The sequence below is a fragment of the Calliphora vicina genome, chromosome 5 (genome assembly GCF_958450345.1).
Source record: "Calliphora vicina chromosome 5, idCalVici1.1, whole genome shotgun sequence".
Classification (NCBI taxonomy): Eukaryota; Metazoa; Arthropoda; class Insecta; order Diptera; family Calliphoridae; genus Calliphora; species Calliphora vicina.
This window is the reverse complement of record NC_088784.1, coordinates 86,430,291-86,454,797: the sequence shown is the minus strand read 5'-3', so window position 1 is coordinate 86,454,797 and position 24,507 is coordinate 86,430,291. Positions and strand designations below refer to the sequence as shown.

The 24,507-nt window shown below is 30.5% G+C and overlaps 2 protein-coding genes across 2 annotated transcripts; both read right to left on the bottom strand.

The window, feature by feature from the left end:
- Positions 1-4,015: 4,015 nt before the first annotated feature.
- Positions 4,016-5,156, bottom strand: LOC135961431 (odorant receptor 45a-like). The gene is made up of 5 exons (XM_065512931.1): positions 5,117-5,156; positions 4,877-5,057; positions 4,353-4,803; positions 4,144-4,299; positions 4,016-4,075 (listed from the first exon to the last, which is right to left on the bottom strand). Exons 1-5 carry the CDS (start codon positions 5,154-5,156, stop codon positions 4,016-4,018), a joined length of 888 nt encoding a protein of 295 aa, XP_065369003.1.
- Positions 5,157-7,181: 2,025 nt separating this feature from the next.
- Positions 7,182-21,226, bottom strand: GLaz (Glial Lazarillo). Its single transcript, XM_065511860.1, has 4 exons — positions 21,028-21,226; positions 7,809-7,963; positions 7,671-7,743; positions 7,182-7,604 (listed from the first exon to the last, which is right to left on the bottom strand). Exons 1-4 carry the CDS (start codon positions 21,187-21,189, stop codon positions 7,332-7,334), a joined length of 663 nt encoding a protein of 220 aa, XP_065367932.1. The 5' UTR covers positions 21,190-21,226; the 3' UTR covers positions 7,182-7,331.
- Between the last annotated feature and the right edge of the window lie 3,281 nt (positions 21,227-24,507).

Sequence of the window (24,507 nt, the reverse complement as noted above, 5' to 3'; positions counted from 1 at the left end):
AAGGTAAAAACGTAACATTGTTATTTCAGCCAAATGGAACAAATGCTCCTTATAGGAACAACAGCAATTAATATATATAAATGGAATTGAGTATTACTACTTTATTTGTAATTATTGATTTGTTCATTAAATTTCAACCAAAAAAACGTAAATCATCAATACTTTAAGGAAATTTAGTGACAATATGGATATTTAGCTTCCTAGAGGTAATGGGGGCCAGTGCGTAGGCCCTCAAAGTTGGTCACATCGGGTCTCACATTTTTTAAAAAATCCCCAAAAAACCATTCATTATCTGAATGATCTGAAATGAAATTAAATAGTCCTTGAGAAGACCTACAAGGGAGATATTTAGGGTTATTTATTTATTTTTTTTATTTTGGCTCGGTGTTTTTTTTTTTGTTTTTTTAGATATGGACTACGGGCCTACGGATGGTCGAAATTTATTTTTAAAATATCAGCTATATTAGCGATAAAATTCTCAATGAAATCAAAACTTGCTAAAAGTTATCTCATCCCTATAAAAAGTTACACGCATCCAAAGTTGGCACATGTAAAAAGGGCAGTATTTTTTACGTTTTTTCCCAAAAAAGTCCTTATATTTTTTTCTTTTGTAAACAAAATTTCTTCGGGACTATATACAATTTATAAATGAACCGAAAGGAGAACTTAATAAAAAAGCTCACTTAAGCGGACCCACCAGGCATGTGGCCAGGGGTCCCCAGAATAGGACACCTCGATCCTATTTCTTCATTTGTGTTCCGATTTCAATTATAGAATCTCCTCTTCAAGCAAAAAAAACTTGTCGTAGCTATCAATTATCTCTTACAGCTTAAATTAAATTTATTTTTACCCACCCTACTCCAGTTTTTTTTTTAAAAATTTCCAAAAATTTCCTGATTTTCTTCATTTTTCCTTCATTGGATTAACAACATATTTATGTATCAAATAAAAAAAATAATTGTTTAAAAATCATGATTCATTCTAAAGTTATCGCATTTGAATTTTAAAAAAAATTTAAAAGGCAATTTTTCGCTTTTGGGGAAAAAGTACTTTTTTCTTTTTAAGTTATCTAAAAAATTTCTACGAAGACGTATAAGGAATTTATACCTTTTGAAAAGCTAACTTTACATGAAATATTTTAAATGAAAAACAATTTTAAAATACCGACGGGACCAGGTCCATCCAAACAACGCCTATTTTTCATGTAAAATTCAACTTTAGGGCCAAAATTCTCAAATCGCATTGTCGATATCAAAATAAGGTAACCCATTTTCTTAATTATTTTGTCAAGAGTTCTGATAACTCCGACCCAGATGTGGATATTATAGCCAAAAAACTAAAAAAAATCTAATTTTTGGGATATTTCAAAACTTTTTTGATAACATATTTCAGAATTTGTTTTTATTTTTGCATTTTCAATAAAAAAATCTATATAACTGAAAAATTTAATTAAAAAAATATTCATAAATAAAAATTCAATTCAATTTGCAAAATTTCTATCTTCACAAAGCTTTTTTGTAATATTTTTTTTTAAAAAAAATAGTCTATTGTCAAATGTTATATGTATGTATATATTTTTGAAAAATAGACTAAATAAATGATATATAATCAATGAATAGGGGATTTAGTCTATTTTTCAATGTCTACATTATGTTTTTTTCGTGGCAAATTAATTAGGGTAAACTTAAAATCGCGCAGAGAATTCAGCGATTTACAAAAAAAATGTTCGCAATTAAACAGCTATTAATCGACTCAGAAAGTGATCATGTTACAAACATCGGTGCTAACCCAATATACCCTCCCCACTATGCTGGTGTAGGGTATAATGAATATTGAAACAACATGATGCTATTTGCATCGTTTTCTTAAATTATATTTTGGTTTTATTCAGCTTTCTTGCAGAAGTTTAAAAACGCTTAAATTTCCTATAATTTAATCGAAATTTTAATTTATCTTAGAACAAGTAAGAGAGCTATATTCGGCTGTGCCGAGTTTTATATACCCTTCACCAAATTATACTTCAAAATAAAAATTTTAAATATTTTTAGGTAAACAAAATTTATTTTTTTTCCAAAGTTGTTTTTTTAATTTTTTGGAAAAAAAAATTTTCGAATTATTTCAATTTTTTTTTATATTTTAAAAATTTTTTTTTTTTTTTGGTAAAAAAAAATTCCGGTTAAAAAATATTTTTCCGATTTTGACCCATTGTAGGTCCAACTTACTATGGTCTTATATACGTCGTTGCAAAGGTCCTTGAAATATCTATAATTAAATATACATATTGTACATATTAATTAACTTAGTAATAAATCGAGGTTGTTTTGGTTTTTTCCTTATACTTCTCGAAAGCATGTCTGACAGAATTATTGAAGATTTGGATCCCGAAGATATCTGGGGTCTTCAGAAAATTGACTTCAACAGACAGACACACTGACATGGCTTAATCGACTACGCTATCTAAAAGGATCCAGAATATACATATATTATATAATATTATATAATATAATAAATTATATTCTGGAAATTACAAACGGAATGACGAACTTATATATATCCTAGCGTGTCCCAAAAAAAAAAAAATTTATTGGGGCTCAAGCTTAATTGTAAATAGGGTAAAGTATTTTTGAGATTTTTTTCAGATTTTCAGTCGCTCAAGTCGACATTTTGCCAAAAATTGGGTTTGTCGACCTTTTTTGAGTGTTCTTCATAACTTTGTCAAGACCCACACTTTTCATTACTTTTGAGGACACATTTTTAAAGAAAAATGTCTATGCTTTAATTTTTTGTGCAAAATTTTTTTTGTTTTTGCAATGAATTTTATTTAAATACGAATATATTTAAGAGATTTATGCTAGTTAAAGTGATTTTCGGAAGTGGATCTTATATGGGAGCTATGACTAATTATGGACCGATCGTCACAAAATATAGTAGGCGCGAGTTTAGCTTATATAAAACTTATTTGTGCTCAATTTGGTTTAGATATCTTTATAACTAAGATATTTGTGAGAGCTTATCTATTTTTAGATAGGAAAGCTTGTAGCAAATTTTATCTTTGAAAATGAGACTTGTAGTTTAATTACACTATGGTGTTGTAGGGTATTAAAATCATTTTGTGTACATACAAGTTTTCGTTTGTTTTATATAACTCAGGAACGTTAAAGGCAAATTCAAAAATTGTTGTTCCTTAATTATTATGAATTAATTGATCTTTCAAACTGCATTGTTGGTTATTTTCATTTTCATATAAATTTTAAAAGTTATAAAGCCTTATTTACAAAATTTATGGAAAAATTTCGAAAATTTGTAATGTAGGGCACCTTAATGATCCAATTCATTGCAAAAACTAAAAATTTTTGCACACAAAAGTGTGTCCTCAAAAGTAATGAAAATCGTGGGTCTTGAAAAAGTTATGAATAAAACTCAAAAAAGGCCGACAAACCCGTTTTTTTTGGCAAAAACTCGACTTGAGCGACCACTCGACTTGACGAACCACTTCCGAAAAATCTGAAAGAAATCTCAAAAATACTCTACCCTCTAAGCTTTCAAATTATGCTTGAGCACCTATGAAAATAGGACAAAAAACTTTTTTTGGGACACACTAATATACCCTTCTCACGAAGGTGAAGGGTATAAAAATACACATTTACATATATTTGCTAAAAGGTGATGTTTTTGAAAACTGTATATCGTTGCCTTAATATAGAACTCGTGGTTTTTTTTAAGTTGAAATGTTTTAGCCGTTAAAAATACATATATTTTCTTTTTTGAGTCAACCTGTTTATTGAAGACACCTTCCACAAAACTACAGGATTACTCAAATAAATTAAAATTTATATTACGACGCTAGGTGGCGTTTAAAATAGAATTAACTAGGATGATGTCTTAAATAAATGGTATGATTGACAGGAATACTCATATACATGCAATATTTAGATTTCGGCACTAGATGGCGGTAAAAAGTTGTTGACAGGCTGACTCAAAAAAGAACAGTGAATGATGCCATCTAGCGTTATTCTTATACATCAGCTTCGAAAGTCTTAAGTACAGCTAATAACGAACCAGCCGTTTTAAAAAACTGAAAATTATAGCACAGAAGTAATATTAATAACGTAAAATAAAGTTTGAAGTCCACAACAATATTACCCACAAATATAAACTTAAATTCAAGTTAAAAAATATCCCTTTGATATTTGAACATTTCTGGGAACGCAACATAATCATTTGCAGCATTTTCTGGCAATTCACCGGCAAGTCAGACCAATTGAAGTTTTCAAAAATACAAGTGGATACCGTAAGGCTCTATAAAAAATTTAAATTAAAACGTAATTGTATTAAATAAATCATTAGCCCACCTGTTCTTTTACTAGCTGGCCACTAAAACAGTACAAAAACAATTGCATGACCACCGCTACCAAAAATACAAATGGATAGTTTAGTGTTGCCACAGAAGTCTCCTTTCCCATAAAACGATAGACCAAAAAGCATATTTGTGAACAGCTAACTAATGACTTGAGGAAAATAATTTCACCAAATATTGAATCTAACTCCTTGGCTAAATTCAAGATTTGTGTGTGAGATTTTATATTCTTTATTATGAGTTCATGCGTAATGATGGGTAGAGTTTGTTGAGCCGCCTTTTTAAAACGTTCCTTTAGTATGCAAAAGCGAATCAGAATATTGGCCACTAACCATAGGAACAGAGTGTCGATGGCCACTGAAGCATTAACTAGAAAGTTAACTGTGATGAGATTCCAAATAAAGGCAGCTATGTAACCTAAGGGAGTAGACGTGCTCCACAAGAAACTGTAAAATAGATGTAGGTACATAAATAATAGTAATTTGTTTGATAGCTTGTGGGGTAGTATACAAATCTTACCTGGCCTTGTGAGGTACTTCCAAATCTCCCTCAACTCCCTGCCATAGCTTTAACAATTTAATTACTATGGGCCGTGATACACCACTTACAGCAGCAGCTCCCACAGACATATAATATAATCTACTCATCAAAACGCATTTGCAACTTATTTTATCAATTATGCGGAATTCTTCTTCATTTGCTAAGGACTCAAAAATTATTAAGAATAAAAAAATATAAAATTCACTTCTAGCCATTTACCATTTTCATTCCATTGCCATATATGCCTGATTAACTTCATTATTCTCTGACGTTTTACCAAAAATATGGCAATTTTCCATAGAGATATAATTAATTGATTTAACAACGATATGATCATAGTAAATTCGTTGATATCGAAATTCTTTAAACTAAAATCTAGAGAAGCCAAGGCGAAGATAAAGGTTAATATATAGTGCCCAAAACACCTAATAGGCTGCTTAATAATAACTCCATTATTTTCCGCCACAGGGTCAATACCAATGACGGCAAAAGTTTTCCTTGGAATTGTAAAAAAGTCCTTGTGTTTTGACTTTAAATTCTGGAACATTGTGGTGTGATTTTAAAGGAACTATTGAAATTGTGTTTTGTAATGTTTGGGGTATTTATAGGGATTAATTTGTTATTAAAAGTTGGTGTAAAAATTAGTTTAAACATTATGTGATAACTTAATCAAAGTTCATGAATTGATAATGAAGTTAATAAAACTTTTTAGTAAATTTAAGAGCAGCAGTTGTAGACGTCACAGTTTTATTTATCATTAAGGGATGTCACAATGTTTCTATAGAGGGACAAATGTCATGTAAATGGGAAGGGTTAACTGTCAAACGAACTGTCATACTGCGCTCACTTTTTGACATTTACCCTATTTTTAGTAGGGCTTATCATTATTGGCAGTTTTCTTTAAGTTTTTCGTTTGATAGTTTTCTTTTAGTACATTACACAGTACAACATTTTTCAGTTCATTGCTTTGGGACTCAATTCTTACAATTGCACGTGAAAGTAGCCCCAAGGATAAGAACTTCTGCATCATTAGTTTTGTCAAGTTGGCTGCCGTAATAATTTAATGACCATACGAATTTTTTTTCCTCAAGGTGGATTTTTATCACTTTTTCTATATTTTAGCACGGTTATATCTCGTATACCGTACGGAATATCTCTTTTGTGGCTGAAGCAAAGTTGTAGATATTGAATAGTAGAAAAAAAGTACGGAATATACCTACCCGAAAAAGGTGCACCCAGTGCCTTAAAAATCGCAAAAATGCCCATTTTTGCAATTTTTTTATCCAATTTTTCATTTTTTTGATCAATAACTGGATTACAAATCCAATTATGGACCGATCACCATGAAATTAGGTCGTGTGATTTTTGTCTATATGAAAGTTATTTATCATGAATTTTGTATGTATACCATAATTTTTAACAGATTTATTCACTTTAAAGTGATTTTCGGAAGCGGGTCTTATATGGGAGCTATGACTAATTATGGGCCGATCATAAAAGAATTTGGTACATATAATTTGTTCGGCCCAGGGATGAAGCCTGTTGAAATTGGCTGAAATCGGTTCATTATTTCACCTAGCCCCCATACATGTGCCCTCCCGAAATTGGACTTTATCGGTCATAAATGTTTAATTTATATATGTATCTACACAAATTTCGCTCAAAATAAGTTTTATATATATAAAATTCATGTCAAAAAATTTTATTATGATCGGTCCATAATTAGTCATAGCTCTCATATAAGACCCGCTTCCGAAAATCACTTTAAAGTGTATAAATCTTATAAAAATGATAGTATACATACAAATTTCATGATAAACAACTTCCATATAGACACAAATCACACGACTTAATTTCATGGTGATCGGTCCATAATTGGATTTGTAATCCAGTTATTGAGCAAAAAAGGTGAAAAATTGGTTAAAAAAATTTAAAAATGGGCATTTTTGCGATTTTTAAGGCACTGGGTGCATCTTTTTCGGGTAGGTATGTTCCGTACTTTTTTTCTGCTATTCAATATCTACAACTTTGCTTGAGCCACAAAAGAGATATTCCGTACGGTGTACGAGATATAACCGTGCTAAAATATAGAAAAAGTGATAAAAATCCACCTTGAGGAAAAAAAATTCGTATGGTCATTAAATTATTACGGCAGCCAACTTGACAAAACTAATAATGCAGAAGTTCTTATTTTTGGGGCTACTTTCACGTGCAATTGTCAGAATTGAGTCCCAAAATCATGTGTTGTACTGTGTTATACAAATCAATTTTTATAATCGTAGCATTATTTTTTAAATCTTCCTTCTTTTATTATCTGAGGAGTATCACAGAAACCTATTCTATCTACATTTACGATAAACAAATAATATCTGTACAAATACATATAAATCTTAACAATTACATTCTTAATATTAAAAAACATCATGTTGTGGTCCTACAAAGTTTTTGGACAATTTTTGTTTTTACTCAAAACCAAACGATCCGGTTCCAGACCCAATTTCTTTAAAGCGTCATAAATTTTTGTGCGCACATCAACGGGAAAATCACGATCTCGTCCAAACACCCAGATCTGATCGGAATAACCTAACGAGCCTAAAGAACCACAAGACCATAATATGGCAAAATTATCATAGTCTGTGTAAAGAACTTGATATTTTCCCGAGCCGGGCAGCAGACGGGCAATGACATCAGGAAAGCGAGTGCTGAACTAGAAATTGAAATAAATAATTTTATTATTTTTTTTTTATTAAAAAGTGTTTAGTTTGTATTGTACCTTAAAATCCATTATAGAAGATTTTCGACTTTCTGGTGTGGCATAACCCAAATTCACTGAGGGATTTCCTGTGCTGTAATCAAATGTTAAAATTAATTATCTTGTTTTTAAAGGAGTTCTTTTTTTATTGGAACTTACATTCTATTTATGGTTTTTATGGCCACTTCTAATTTGAAATTATTAAATCTTGATAATTCCTCTTGATGTAGCGGCTGAAATTCTAGAGTCGTGCAGCCGGAAGCAATTTCTGGCAAATAGAATGATCTCTCTACTTCGTACCATTGTCCTAAGACCTGTAATGAAAAATAATTACATACATATATGAGAATTTATGAAATCAATTGAAATAAAATACAAATGTGAAATACATTGGGACCAACAAAAAAATGCAATATTTATTGAAATATGTATAAAGATTAACATTTATTTTACTTAAAAGAAGCTACATATAATAAACTTAATAAAAATCCTAAATCACTTATAAACAGAGCTTTGAATTAATTGATTAATTCAGTTTGTGCTGAATTCAGAATTTAAAATATCAACATTTAATATCATAAAACCATTCCGAATAAACTAACACTTTAGCTTGATTCATAGGCTTTTAATAGGAATAGAATTCATAGTTAAATTAATTCACAGTGGAGTTAATTCATAATAGTACTAATTCATCTTTTGAAAGATATAATTTTTGTTAATTCAAATCTAATCCAAATTCAAGGAAATTATTTTTTTTATTCCATTTGTTTTCTTTTGAAATCTTTAAGGAATGAATTGAATACGTTTGAGTAAATACTAAAGGCCTTATTGATTTTAAATTTAATCAAATCAAATTTTGTATGGACATTTTGCTTTAAAACACTGTTTAAACTTAAAATTTGTTTATGAATATTGGGGTGTGGAATTAAGCCTATGAATTGATTCGTAATGAATGCTTTAATGGAATGGTTAAAAAATTTGATTTTAAAAATTTGGTTAAGTATTTTTTCGATCCTTACCCTAAAGGGAAGGGAACCTCGGAGTGTAGCGACTGGTTCTAAATCCAATACTTTTTATGTTTTACGGAACTAACCCAGACTTTTCCTATGTTGGATTACGAAGGTGGATTAAAATTAATATTTTTTTTTACTAAATATCTTAAAAATTCATTAGCAAGCGCAAAATCACTGTTTCGGGAGGACATTTTAATGGGGAATAGGTGAAAACATGGGCCGATTATAACCAATTTTAACAAGTTCCATCATTGTATCAAAAATATCCTAGGTGACAGACAGCCGATTACAACCAATTTCAATGACAAATGTTATCGAAGTGTCTTCAAAATAGCTTCCTGTGCTTTAATAACCAGTTTTACATGGACATTCAGTCGGACCGTCGAATAGATTTGGGACCAAATTTGAGGATTCAAATTAAATTTATTTCTCTTCTGTTTAACATAATTTATCATTTGAACTGAAAGTTCTGTATTTTGAAACGATACTATAAAAATTGCTTTATTAACCGAAAGAAATAAAATAAAATAACGCCACAAAATATCCATAAATAACTGGGAAATAATAAAATAAAAACTACAAAGAAATAAGTTCCAATGGAAATAATCCCCAACCATATTTAATGGAAAAAATCCCAAACAAATATTATCCAAAAAGAAATAATTTCCAATATATAGGATTTATTTCTTAATGAAATAATTTCCAATGGAAAAGGACCAACAAAAAGGAAATAATAAAATAATTCCCAATAATATTTATAGATATAAATCCCAAACATCTAATACAATCCAAAATAAAATAATGTAAATAAATTCCAAAATTTGTAATGCAATAATTCCCAAATGGAATTTATTCACCTTCGTGAGAAGGGTATATACATATAAGTTTGACATTCCGTTTGTAATTTCCACAATATAATTTTCCGACCCTATAGCGGAGTCGATTAACTATGTCCGTCTGTCTGTCTGTTGAAATCAACTTTCCGATACCATAGTAAGTTGGACCTACAATGGGTTAAAATCGGAAAAAATATTTTTTAACCCGTTCGGAGGATCGGTACGGGGGGTGACCCACCCCCCGTACCGATTCTCCCATTTTTGGGTTATACTTCATGCAGTGTTACGAAATTGATTCATATAAAGTTTGAAGACTTTCACAATTATAGTTCTCGAGATATTGGAAGATAACTATTTACTTTGTATGATAGGTACCACGCCCACTAATACAATCCCTCCCATTTTCAGCCAAATTCCGTATAGCTATTGAAAAGAAATTAATTCATACAAAGTTTAAATACTTTTTCAGATATTCGAAATTAAGGATTTACATTGTATGGCAGGTGCCACGCCCATTAATACAATACCGCCCATTTTCAGCCAAACTATGTACAATAATAAGTGAGATAGATATTCGTGCAAAATTATGCTCGTTAAGTGATTTTCGAAAGTGGTCCTTATATTAAACTTATTTGTGTCGATATCTGTATAAATCAAGCATTTATGGCCGATAAAATCCAATTTCGGGAGGACATTTGTAAGGGGAATTTTTACCTGTTTCAATATGCAAATTTTATCGAAATATCTTTGAAATTGAGACCTGTACTTTGCGCACTAATTTACATAGTGGGCGTTAGACTAATGTTTTTGGCCGTTACAAACATTCAAAACCGATTCCGACAATGATTGAATTATATGACAACCCCGATTGTATCACCTATATGTGTGAAAAGAAAATCTTTATCTTTCATTAATTGGTTTGAATAAAAAGTCAAATAAATGATTTGAAACCTCGATTCATAGAGAATTATACATAGAGACGAGACACTCCGATTTGTCAAACAAAAATAAAACAAATAATATTTCTGATACAACAACAAAATACATTGACTAGCATGTATTTTGTTGTTGCAAGAGATAGGTTTTTGACAACAGACTTAGGTTTCTGACATCTCGTCTCTATGTTACCCTATGCCTCGATTTCTTTCCGATTTTTTTAAAGAATTTAACAATTAAAAGACTAAAATAAGGTTATTGGCGTAAAATGGAATGTGTTTACATATCATTGAAGAAAGGAGTAGTTTAAGGTCGTTAGACATTCAAATACAAAAATTTAAAAAAAATACCGGCAAAAATATTTTTAATATTTACTGTGCATAAACAGCTCAAAATAAAAATATTTTTTTATTAGAAACCAGTTTCACTTTTATTCAAGCATTTCGTTAATGATTAAACAAAATTGAATGAATTAACAAAATAAAAAAAAAACATAATAAATATAGTTCAAAGTCATTAACAACAATTTATTAACAACAAAAAGGTAGGAGCATATAGAAATCTAAAAAAAATATATTAATTTAAGCACATAATATTAATTCAAATTAACTTAAATTAGGAAATAGTAAATAGTATAAGTTCTTAAGGGGTTAAAGAACTTTAAACACTAAAATATGTATTTATATGGAATTTTTAAAACGATCTTTCTTTTTTTATTACTTAATTGTATTGTCAATGCTTGTATTTAATTGAGCTCAATGGATAAATTGTTTGATCCGCCTTTTCAGACACGCACATAATTTATGCAGATTTACTAGCTTTTGGGAGCCTCCAGCTGAATTTAAAACGCACACATATCAGCTACTCTATTCCGTAAATGGAATTAAATTAGATTAACTACCCAGTAGTTTTACAAATAGTCAATGTATTCCTTATAGACAGTCATTTTTGCTACTGTCTGATAACTTGTCTGACTCGAATTTATACATTTTAGGTTATTTCATACGTATGTGATCTTTGTAGTGTAGACAGTAGTCAATTGGTTATTTTATATATTCCTGGTAATCTAGCGTGAAGACAATTCTCACTTAAGTGTCTCTAAGTAATCTAGAATGTAGTCACTTTAAAAGTTTATTTTGTACTGCTCTTTAGAAAGTAGTAATTTTATCCACCAGAAGTAATCTAATGGAAAGTATTCTGTATTCATTTCAAAAGTCAAATTATATTGGGTGTTTGACTTAAAAATGCGGGATTTTTTTAAATTTTTAGCTTTTATTTTGAAACATTTGTGAGATGACCTTTTCCCATATTTCCGGCAACATATGGATTCCGAGCCAAAAGAACTGCTCATCTTTTGAGGTCAAGAACGAATCAAGCCAATATCGGATACTCTGTTCCAAAGTGAAGCGTATGCGAAGAGAGAGCTAGAACAATAGTATTTGGGCGGAACAAGGTTTGGACTATAAGGCGGTTGAGGCAAAACTTTCCAAACTCTTCATTCTAAATAGTTCTTAACAGGTATTCCATAATAGGTAATCCATAATCGAGCCTTGTCATGATGGAATATTACAGTTTCATATCTGTTAATTTTTCATTCTGTTAATTTTTCGGCAAATGCTCGCTTCAAACGAATCACTTGCATTCGATACAGGTTCCCTGTGATGGTCTGGCCAGATTTCAGCAGCTTCCACCACATACAGAGCATTACCTTAGCGTCACGTACGATTTCTTACACATAGAATACAGATTCGTGATAGCAACCGAATTTGTTGCCAATCGAATGATTCGGTTGTACACATAGAATTTGTCGGTTCTATCAACAGAAAGACAGTTGACAAAGAAGAATTTCGATTAAAGCAACCAAACTTTTGTTACCCCTTTTAAAATTATATAGCCACAACTGTAAAATTCGGTCACTAAGGTAGAATCATTCGATTGGCAACAAATTCGGTTGCTATCACGAATCCGTTTTCTCTGTGTACGCTTCGGGTTATCATAATGGATCAAATGATTTTCTTTTATAGCGTTCAAACATCATTTCGGACATTTAAAATCGTCTTCAAGGTCTCTTCGTATGGTAATCAAATTTTCTGCTTTTGGAAGAATCCTACAACAATCTTCATGGAGTAATGCCTTCAATTCTTGGTCTTTAAACTTTTTGGACGATCTTTGTATTCCTTGTCAAAATCACTGCTTCTGAACCGCACAAACCATATCTCGCACGTTGAAACCGATGAAACACATTCACAATAAGCTTTGGTGATCAATCGGTGTGCTTCAGCAATACTTTTTTTATACCCTTCACCTTCGTGAGAAGGGTATATATACTAAGTTTGTCGTTCCGTTTGTAATTTCCACAATATAATTTTCCAAACCTATAAAGTATATATATTCTGGATCCTTATAGATAGGGGAGTCGATTAAGCCATGTCCGTCTGTCTGTCTGTTGAAATAAACTTTCCGAAGCCCCCAAATAACTTACATACATCAATATCTCCAGAATTCTTCGGGCTCGGTTGCTATTTAAAATCGAGAAAATCGGTCCACAAATGGCTGAGATATAAGGAAAAACCATGACAACTTCGATTTTTGACCTATTTTTGACCTATATCTGGATATCTAATGATAGATATTTCAAAGACCTTTGCAACGACGTATAATATGTTGGACCTACAATGGACCAAAATCGGAAAAACAATTTTTTAACCCGAAATTTTTTTTCGCTAAATATTTTTAAAAAAAAAATTTGAAAAACAAAAAAAAAATTGAAATTTAAAATTTTTTTTTTAAATTAATTAAAAAAACAATTCGAATTTTTTTTTCCAAATAATGAAAAAAAAGAACTTTGGAAAAAAAGATTTGTTTACCTAAAAATATTTAAAATTTTTATTTTGAAGTATAATTTGGAGAAGGGTATATAAGATTCGGCACACCGAATACAGCTCTCTTACTTGTTTCAAATTAAAGAAGTCAAGCAAAACTTCCCGCATATGACGCTTTGTTGGTACAAAATACTACATTTTCGAAGAAAAAAAAACTTTAATGTTCAATAACTAAGTGAGAATAAATGCCAGATATGTACCCTTCAAAATGACATATAAGTTATTAAAAACATAAACCCCGTTCAAAAGCTACGCCATCTTTTGTAAATACCGCAGTATTAAGTCATACACTCAATGCTAATTTCATTCTGTTAACATAAAATAACGTTACAAAATAAGCCAAAATACCGTTAAATCAGCGTTATCGAAATAATCCAAATTAACGTTACCGTTGCATTTTTACCGTTTTGAATCGGTAGCCAATCTTGGAATTTACTTACTACAATTAACACTTTACTGTATCTTTGTTAAATTTATAATTATAAATGATTTTAAATACAGATTATTTTACTTGTTATTTTATTATCGGATTATCTATCATTATACTGGATTGGAATAATAATAAATGGGGTCAGTTGACCCTATTGCACATGTTAAAATAACTAGTCACGTTGCTAATATATAAATGGTGTTGACCCTAAATGATAACTAAAATCTCTAGTTTGGAACAATCACCCAGAACTGCTGGTTAGTAAAGAATAGTAAATACAAAGTTGTATATATTTTTAGTATTTCATGCTGTTCATATTTTTCTACGACTATTATGATCATAATTTGAAATGCCTTTTTGACTTTGTTCGTTACAGTTTTATTCGAAAAATAACTGGGAAAATAATAGCTAAGCAACTGTAATTGTAAATGATACCCTACAAATTAACTGAAACAATAGATTTCAAGAAAATTTCACTTTAACCAAACCATTCTTGTACTGACACAACGAATTGATATAAAAACAGTGCCTTAATTGACTCCTCTTGGGTAGGGATGGAACTGGTTACTTTAGCGTATCATTGTATATATATGTATATAAGGTATATATTTTTCCAAAATGCTGATATATGAGTATGGATTAATTTGTAAACATTTTAACATAAGTGATAGTTATGTCCCCTTTTCACTAGTCAGGGGACTAGTGCGTAGCAAACAATTTCCACATAGTATAATATAAAACCAAGTAAGGGTATTACAATTAGTTGTACCAGCTTCATCGTCGGACAAGGTCATCGAAACATATAAATCTGTTGATCGATTCGAAAACAATATTTTGTCATTCTTTTTCTTTAAAATGTTATGATAATACATATTTGTATATAAACATGTAGGGTATTCTCTAACAAAACAACTTAATAAACAATTACCAGTACAACATTATAATGCATTCATTCACAGCTCAAATTCTGAGAAAGTGAAATACAATTGAGAACAAAGTTTAACAGAAAATAATAATAAAAAAAAAATTAAAACGATAATAAAACTGATTCTCAAACCAGTTTATTAAATAATCTGTAAAACATTTATTAAGACTCGTAACATGTGTTATAGTTTATTAATCTTTTTGAATAATTATTGTATTAATCGCTGTTTCTCAGTACTATCAGGTCCTTGAACATGATTTATGCTTAATTGTTAGCTGGGTATACTATGTATGATATAAGTAGATGTTTTGCAGCTGCAAACTTTAAAACGTAGAAATATACATTTATCAGTTTAAGAATAAAATAAAAAAATAAAAAATATACATTGTAAAAATCAACCATGAATGCCATTTTAAAGACAGAAGAGTATAATGGAAAAATTATATTTTAAAAAGATTTAATGTCAAGTTTCCGAAGTCACACCCCCTAAAAACTGTGGAATATGAATTTTTTTTACGAACAAAGCGTCATATGCGGGAAGTTTTGCTTTACTTCTTTAATTTGAAATAAAAATGGCGCTGAACCACATCTATTGTCCTTCAAAGCTTATGGTGAATGTGTTCCAAAATTTAATGAATTCCATGAGTTAGGCTACGAAATGTCCTATTCTCTGGATTTAGTTTATTGAATTTTGATCTATTATTTCAAAATTATTGAACCGATTTGTTGAAATTTTCCCAGGCATGGAAAAAGTCCCGGGAAATTTTAAACCCTACTAATTATAAATTTATTGAAAATAAAATATGCTATTCCATTAGAAATTCCGATTTTTCATATCATAATTTTCCAAATCCTACTATATTTAAATAATAATATTTTAATATTTCACTCGAAATCCCGCGTTTTCATTCTTTATATACAGCTTTTTTTAGTAAAAACCATCTGTCACGTTAATATTACATAAATATACTCGGTATGGTCCCGATTAGATTGCTACTGAAAATGGGTCTATAAATGGCTGGAGTACGATAAAATTATTACTTTGTAGAATGTGTTTCAAAGAAATTACCGTCGCCGACTTTCAGTATTTTATGTAAAAGCGAAATTCTGTTAGACTTTGTTTCTCCTATAGCTAAAGTATTTTATATAGAAGATCTAGTGTCTGCAGAAAATACGATTTATCACCAAACAAGTAAAAGTGGGTGGTTTAATAAAATCGATTTCCGATTTTTATACCCTTCACCTTCGTGAGACGGGTATATATAAATTTGTCATTCCGTTTGTAATTTCTACATTTTTCATTTCCGACCCTATAAAGTATATATATTCTGGATCCTTATAGATAGCGGTGTCGATTAAGCAATGCCCGTCTGTCTGTCTGTTGAAATCAATTTTCTGAAGACCCCAGATATCTTCGGGATCCAACTCTTTAATAATTCTGTCAGACATGCTTTCGAATGTTTGCTATTTAAAATCAGCAAAATCGGTCCACAAATGGCTGAGATATAAGCAAAAAGCCAGGACAACCTTGATTTTTGACCTATATCTGGATTACTAAGTCATAAATATAGACAATATGGATATCTAATGATAGATATTTCAAAGTCCTTTGCAACGACGTATATAAGGAAAAATAATTTTTAACCCGATTTTTTTTTTCATCAAAAAATATTTTTGTACTGAATTAAAAAAAAATTTTTAAAAAAACTATAAAATTTTTTTTAAAGTTTTAAAATTTAAAAAAAAAATTTTTAAATTTTTAATAAAAAAAAATTTTTAAAAATTTTTAAAAAAATAAAAAAAAAAATTTAATTTTGTTTACCTAAAAATATTTATTTTAAAGTATAATTTGGTGAAGGGTATATAAGATTCGGCACTCTTACTTGTTTTGTTTTGGTTTTATAATTTCGTCCAACAAAATTAAATGTTTTATATTTAAAAATAACATATTTGAAGACTTTGATTATTTTATAAGGAAAATTTGCTTAGGTTTCGAACAATACTGTATATAGATTAAAATATTATCGACATTTTGTTTTCTCTACATGCAAAAGCAGTAGCTAAGTTAGTTATGAATTGTGAATAAGATCTGCAGTTTCTATTTTTTAGTTTCTGTTTTACTATTTCCGGCTTTAGTTATGATTTCTGAATATGTTCTAACAGAAAGTAAAAATCGGGGAATCCCAATTTTGGTTTTATAGTGCCGCTTGTAAAAGTACTTACTTACAGAGAATTATTAATTTAAAGTTTGTTGTACTAAGAGAAACAACTGTTCGGCATAAAAACAATTAAAGATTACCAGTTCAATAATTAAATTAAAATGGCTAGTAACTCGTCCAATGTTCGTATACGATCTAAAAGTCGAATTTATTTAATTGGACATTCAACTCAACAAATAAAAGGAAACAAGCTGCCATCTAACCATCAAGTGTTACAATCATTATTTTACAACATGCGTAACGTTGGATTACCTTTCTGTGATGCCGCAAAACTTACACTGAAAGAAGTTTTTGTTTTCTGGGAGAAAGCCAGAATACCTTGTCAATTACCGAAGAATGCTGTCCGTAAAGTCGAAAAATTATATAACGAATGGAGAGCACTTCAGAAATGTTCAGATTTTAAGACAGAAATGAATCATACATTCATATCAAAACTGCCTGATTTGCTTGATGTGGCAGTGGAAGATGCCATTTCCAAAATGAGCAATAAGGAAGACATTAAGTTTTTGATGCATCAGAGAATGAAGGGACGTAAGGGACATATGGGAGGTGTCGATCTGAAAGCAATTCTAGATGAAGAAAGAAGAGATGCAAGAAAAGCAATAGCTGATGAGTGGCGTCGTCAACAGATATCACTAGCAAGCGTTGGTAAGTTTTTACTATATTGTAACGTTTTAACCTTTTCAAAACGCTGGTTTATTTCCTTTAAATAAACCGGATACTTTTGATTGCAAATAAAAGCCGTTTAGTAGTTTGAAAATTGTAACAACTCTTTATTTATTTATTTATTTATTTAAAAATGTACAACAACAGAATTAAATAGTCACTCAATGTTTTTATTATACACGTTTGCAAATTCGCATAAATACAGACACAATTTATAATGTACACGAATTTACTTGAAAAAAACACAACACACTTTAAGGCACTCAGTTGATGTTTATTCGAAAAGCGTCTCTGATAAACTCACTCACGACTGCAACCTCTGCCACTATTTATAACACTGCATTACCATCTAGAAAGCTCTATTTCTACAATGTTCCTTAACTGAATATTCAAATTCAAACAGCGTTGCCAACTTATGATCAATGGTCAACTGAAAGCTTTTATTTAATAATGCCCACAGATATGTTACAGTTTGCTATTACAGCACTGTTATTTGAAAGCATTATGCTACTTTTAAATCAGCCCTTAAAGCCCTTATATTTGAATTCAAGTACAATTTCGTAACAATATGTTCCGAATTTTAATAACAAGGTTATGTTCCATAAAACTCATACTTGGTTACACACAAAAAAAAATAAAAATGAGTTTCAATTACGATATTGATTATATTAATGAAAACAAGTAAGAGAGCTATATTCGGCTGTGCCGAATCTTATATACCCTTCACCAAATTGTACTTCAAAATAAAATTTTTAAATATTTTTAGGTAAACAAAATTTATTTTTTTTCCAAAGTTGTTCTTAAATTTTTTGGAAATTTTTTTTTTCGAATTGTTTATTTAACATTTTTTAATATTTAGCGAAAAAAACTTTTGTTGAAAAAAAATTCGGGTTAAAAAATATTTTTATCCGATTTTGACCCATTATAGGTCCAATTTACTATGGTCTTATATACGTCGTTGCAAAGGTCTTTGAAATATCTATCATTAGATATCTATATTGTCTATATTAATGACTTAGTAATCCATATATAGATACAAAATAGGCCTAAAATAGATGTTGTTCCGGTTTTTTTCGATTTTAAATAGCAACCGAGCCCGAAGAATTCCGGAGATATTGATGTATGAATAGTGTATGTAAGTTATTTACAGGCTTCGGAAAGTTGATCTCAACAGATTCATACAGGCAGACAGACAGACATACACACGGACATGGCTTAATCGACTCTGCTATCTATAAGGATCCAGAACATACATATATACTTTATAGAGTCGCAAAATTATATTGTGGAAATTACAAAAAAATACCCATCTCATAAATACAATTTTTATTTCAATTTGAAAATTTTTTGTCTTTGCAAATCTCAATAAAAAGCATTTTTGGTCATATTTTTCAAAAAACTATTCCCTGAATTTTATGATTGTCAAAAGTTATAGATGTTTTTGAAAAATTTGATAAAAAAAAATGTTGAAAAAAAAGTTTGAAAAAGTTTTGTTTGTGGGCCGATATTCTAGTTATTAAATAGCAAATATTGATGCCTCAAGATTTGGCTGTCTATTACGACCCAGAATAATCGGTTCGGTATTTTGAAGCCCATAATTATACCCTTCACCTTCGTGAGAAGGGAATATAGTATGTATCTGTTTGTCATTCCGACCCTATAAAGTATATATATTCTGGATCCTTATAGATAGCGGAGTCGATTAAGCCATATCCGTCTGTCTTTCTGTTGAAATCAATTTTCTGAAGACCCCAGATATCTTCGGGTTCCAAATCTTCAATAATTCTGTCAGACATACTTTCGAGAAGTTTCCTATTTAAAATCAGCGAAATCGGTCGACAAATGTCTGAGATATGAGGAAAAAACCAGAACAACCTCGTTTTTTGACCTACATCTGGATTACTTTGCAACGACGTATATAAGACCATAGTTGGACCTACAATGGGTCAAAATAGGAAAAAAATATTTTTTAACCCGAATTTTTTTTCACCAAAAAAAAAAAAAATTAAAAAAAACAACTTTGGAAAAAAAAATAAATCTTGTTTACCTAAAAATATTTAAAATTTGTATTTTGAAATATATAGCTCTCTTATTTGTTTTATTTACGGCCATTTTCACAATGTACGATTATTTCATTTTAACCGGAAAATTAACTAACTGTCGGTTTGTTTAACGGGGACCATTTAACCAATGGTTACCGATTTACGTTTCACCATCATTTGATTACTTAACCAAAGCATTCAGTAGAAAGTATGGCAATACTGCATACATTTGTTTACGAAAAATAGTGTAATGAAAGATTGAAATATAAAAAATTGTCTAAAAGACGGCATAAAAAATAATAATTTGTGTTTTCTTAGTGTATAAAAAAACGTATAAAACTCAAAAATATTAAGGTACCTAACTGTAAAATTTACAGAACAAACTGAACAACAATTACTGAAAACCAACAAGGAAAAGTGCACATTTGTTGTTTGGTTTGTAAGTGCAATATCCGGGTGGTATATAGATCACCCCGTGCAAAATTTACTTTTCTTCGCTTTACACTTTTAAAAATTATAAATATTACAAAAATATAAATCTTTTTCCATGTTCTTTTATTATATTTCTTACAATTAAGATGCTAACCGGCGAAATTTATTCGGTTATATTTAACAGCAACTTTGTTGTTAAATAGTGTCAGTTAAGAATTAATCGCACATTGTGAAATTCATATTAGCCTAACTTGCGGTTAAAGTTCACGTTAACTTTTAATCGTACATTGTGAAAATGGCCGTTAGAATCAAAGAATAACAAGAAGGGAAGCCTCTCAATTTTTCTACAACAACAACTTCTCTCTCTTCTCACATACGAGTAGTATGTGAATTCAACACACTTGAGAGAGAGATTTAACTTCAAAACTTTTTCTTGAAAATTGCACAAAATTGCAATTCTAACACACACTTTCACCATCACATAATATTTTTATTATTTTTTTCCACACATTTGAACCATTTAAATAACCGAAACGTGTATATTTTGCACAAACGAAAGAAATATTTTTTTAATTTTTTTGACATTAATTTTTTGGGGGTTGAAATAAAAACTAAAATAAACACATTTGTAAAATTTCGTATTGGAAATTAATAAAAAAATTTAAATAAACTTAATTTTTGCAGAAATTATGGAATAAAAAGCGGAAAAATCTATTTATAAAACCTCTCCAGATCAAATATAATTCAAATAATTTGAGAATTGTTTGAATTTTTGTAATAAAATTTTGTTATAATTTTTAAGGTCGCTTTTTTACAACTCTGTGTGTTTGAGGAGTGTGGTGAAAGTGGTTTGAAAACCAATACATATAAATAAAATGATACCAATACATTCTTATAGTTAGGTTTTTTTTGACAACCGACTTAGGTTTTTTTTGACAGCGTTTCACTTCTTGTTATTATTCTTTGTTTAGAATATTCACTTATATTACAAACTTACCCGGCTCATATTAAATTTTGGCATCGAAGGATATTTGGGGCAACGTCCAAAGCCCACACCATAAGCACTGTCCATTAAAAGCAAAAACAAACAGATGACAGAGAGAAATATCTTCAGAAACCTGTTCGTAGATGACGTCGGCGAACACAAGCAATTTAACATAATTCTGGCTTATTTTTTTAAACTCAAATTTAAATTCAATTTCACACACTGTTTACATACGATGTCAGCCAATGTCTTCGTTTTTAATATTGTAATTTAGTTTATTGCGAATTTTGTTGTCTTGTTTATTATTTTTTTTGGTTTGGTTTTGTTTTGTATTATTTCTTTTGTAAAAATAAAATTCACTATAAAATCGGTTTAAAATTTGGGGAAAAACACTAACAAAAAATGTTTATTGGTTAATTAATAATGGCAAGTGACAAATCAATACAACAAATTCATAATAATAAAAAAAACTATGTAAATATTATTATTTTTTTTTTTAAAAAAAAGTTGGCAAACTACGTGAGTGACCAAATAAAGAGGTTTGAAAATTAATATTAAACTATTTCCTCATACAGCACTAGGTTTTATATTAATACGAGTACACATTCATTTATATCTATCTATATTGTATTAAATTGATGAATTGTCAGTATGGTTCCATGTGCGTAAACTGGAGAAGTTGGGGTGTTTGGTTTTATGTTTACTATTCATTACTCATCTTCTTTTTCCTCTTTTTTTTGTTTGTAAAAGAAATTATTAATATTTTCTTATCGTACTCCTACACTTGGGCTACAAACCTATAAGGAAGTTGTTTTTTTTCATATTTAATATTTCCTATGGGGTCTTTAATGGTATTTAATTTAACCAAGTAGGCGCGCATGCGCGTAGTGTTATGTAAAAAAATGTTTTAAATGTAGTTGGGTTTAAAAAAAGGGAAGTATACCTACGTTAAGTAAAAGTTTCAATTGATTTTTAATAAAAATTAAAAAGAACAACAATTCTTAGATTGTATTTAAACTAACTCCTTATCCTTTGGCAAAAACCTAACTCAGAATGCGTAAAATACATATTTTTAACATTGATTCTTTGTTTGAAACCTTAAAATTATTCGGTTGTGCATTTAAGTGCACATAATCAATAACACATTATTTAACTACTTCTATGTAATGCAGAAGTTATGTAGAAGTCACTGAAAAGTCTGTTATTCTATAAATTCAAGTCATTATCAAGTTTTTGTTGCCACAGTTGTGGTTTCACTTCACCTTAAGCATTTCTTTTTTTTACACAAAATTTTCATTCCTCTTCTATCACACAAATACATATTTTATTTTCAGCTCAAGTTCAATATTGTTTAAGCCAAATACTAGACATACCTAGATATTTAATGACTCTCAGACACTTGCAAATGCAATTAAAACATCACACGCAAAAATTAATGAAGTGCAGCCGACACATTGTAATTAAAAAAAAAATATATGTATGAAGAAAAGCAGGAAGTATTTGTACTATGGTTTCCATAAATAAATATTTATTGAGTACAAACAAACAAAAAACAAGAAATTGTAAAAGAGCTAATACGGCATATTATTTGGTGAATGAGGCAACAAGTGTAGCGGCTAGTTAGAGTACTGAATTATTCGATTAGAAATAAATATTAAGTAAACGGCTTTGGTAATCGCAATAAAACATTTCAGCATAAATTCCCCGATAATTCTGAATCAAATTACCTCCAAGTTATACCCTCATTATTTTTTCCTGCTCAATAGTTTCGAAGTTAATAAGAGTGACACACAGTGTAAGATTTTGACTTGTTTGTGGGATTTAACCCGAAATAATGCAGCAGGGTGGGTCAAAAAGTCCGTGCTTTTTTGAATGAAACACAAGTTTTTGTACAAAAAAAAATCATTTTATTTTTCAACATAGTCTCCTTTGAGTTCTATGAACTTTGTCCAACGTTTCTCCGATTTTTGTATCCCTTCCAAAAAAGTAAGATTTGTCGAGCTATTTTTAAAGAGATGATTTCAACGTTAAAGTCAAATCTCTTTCAGCCGAGCCATTTCTTCAGGTTTGGAAATAAGAAACAGTCAATCAATTTGTAGCCTTATTCATGAATTTTTGCCATGGAAAAAGGGCACATGTGTGTACCCTTTTGTGCAACCGATTTTTAGAAAACGTGGCTCCATCTTGCGGAAAGTTTTGTCATGCCCAAGTGGCCATTCAAAATTAAAACCACTCAGCCATGTGAGATGCCTATGGCTTTCATAATCTCTCGCACTTTCAATCTCCGATTGGCCAACACCATATCATGATTTGTTTTAATTGTTTCGGCTGTGGAGACCTCAACTGGCCGTTCAGATCGTTCGGCATCTTTCGTACTTGTTCAGCGAAATTCAGTAAAAAAATATTTTAGCATTGAAATTGATTGTGCAGAGTTCCCATAATATTTATCAAACTTAGCCTTTGTTTGAGTAATGCCCAATTTCTCCTCAAGTCTCCTCAAGTTCTCCTCAAGTCATGGCTGACAAACACAAACTAAATGACGCAGCTTGTTCAAATTTTTACAGAAGTCAACTGCCTGTTGACAGGAGCAGTGTTGTCCTTTCAGATAATATCTGGGAAATTCAAAAATTCGCGGATTAATTGACATTTTGCAGGGAATTCTTGGTAATATATTTTAAAGACGGTCCTTGGTCGGCAGTTATTAAATCTCCAAGGGTAACGTGAGTACTTAGGCGGAGGCCAAAGGTCTGGATGCCACTTGAGCGACTGTGACTTCCACGAACCCGAGTTTGGTAGTCGGTGAGGCTACTGGGATAAACAAATTGGACAGACATCTAACCAGACAGCAAAAATTTAATTTGGACGACAGTGACGACAACCTCTCAGGTCTGAAATGGTTAAAACTTTATGAGACCCTACAAAGGGAGACCCAGGACCGAAGAATAAGGAACAGAACATGACGAATGTAAAGGGTTTGCGGGCTACAATCGCTCTCTTGGGCATGTCACCTACATGAGACCCTACTAAGGGAGTCCCAGGAACGAAGAACAAGGAACAGGGCAAAGAACATGAACGTAAAAGGTTTGTGGGCTACAATCGCTCTCTTCGGTATGTCAGGACGTTGGACTCATGAGATCCTGAGTCCTTGACTATTAGGGAAAAGCGGTTGCGTCGTAAAAACACCTACCACATACAGAAATATGAGTCTATGCTAAATTCTCAGGCCAGTCAAGACTACGATCATTTACATCAAAGAGAGTCACGCCGGTACCAAAGAGAAGTGATGACCAATGCACAAAACCCTAGATGATGTCCTAAATCTCCTCCACTTGAGGAACCGCAACAGTTATCAAAGGTCTGAGGGTAAGCTTCTGAAATCATCAACTAGCTTAACATCAGCACCTGAGCTATAAAAAGCTAACATTGATCGTAGTCAACTTGAGGGAAAAATTACTACGGACAGATGGCTGCTACTGAAGGAGAAGGTGCTGC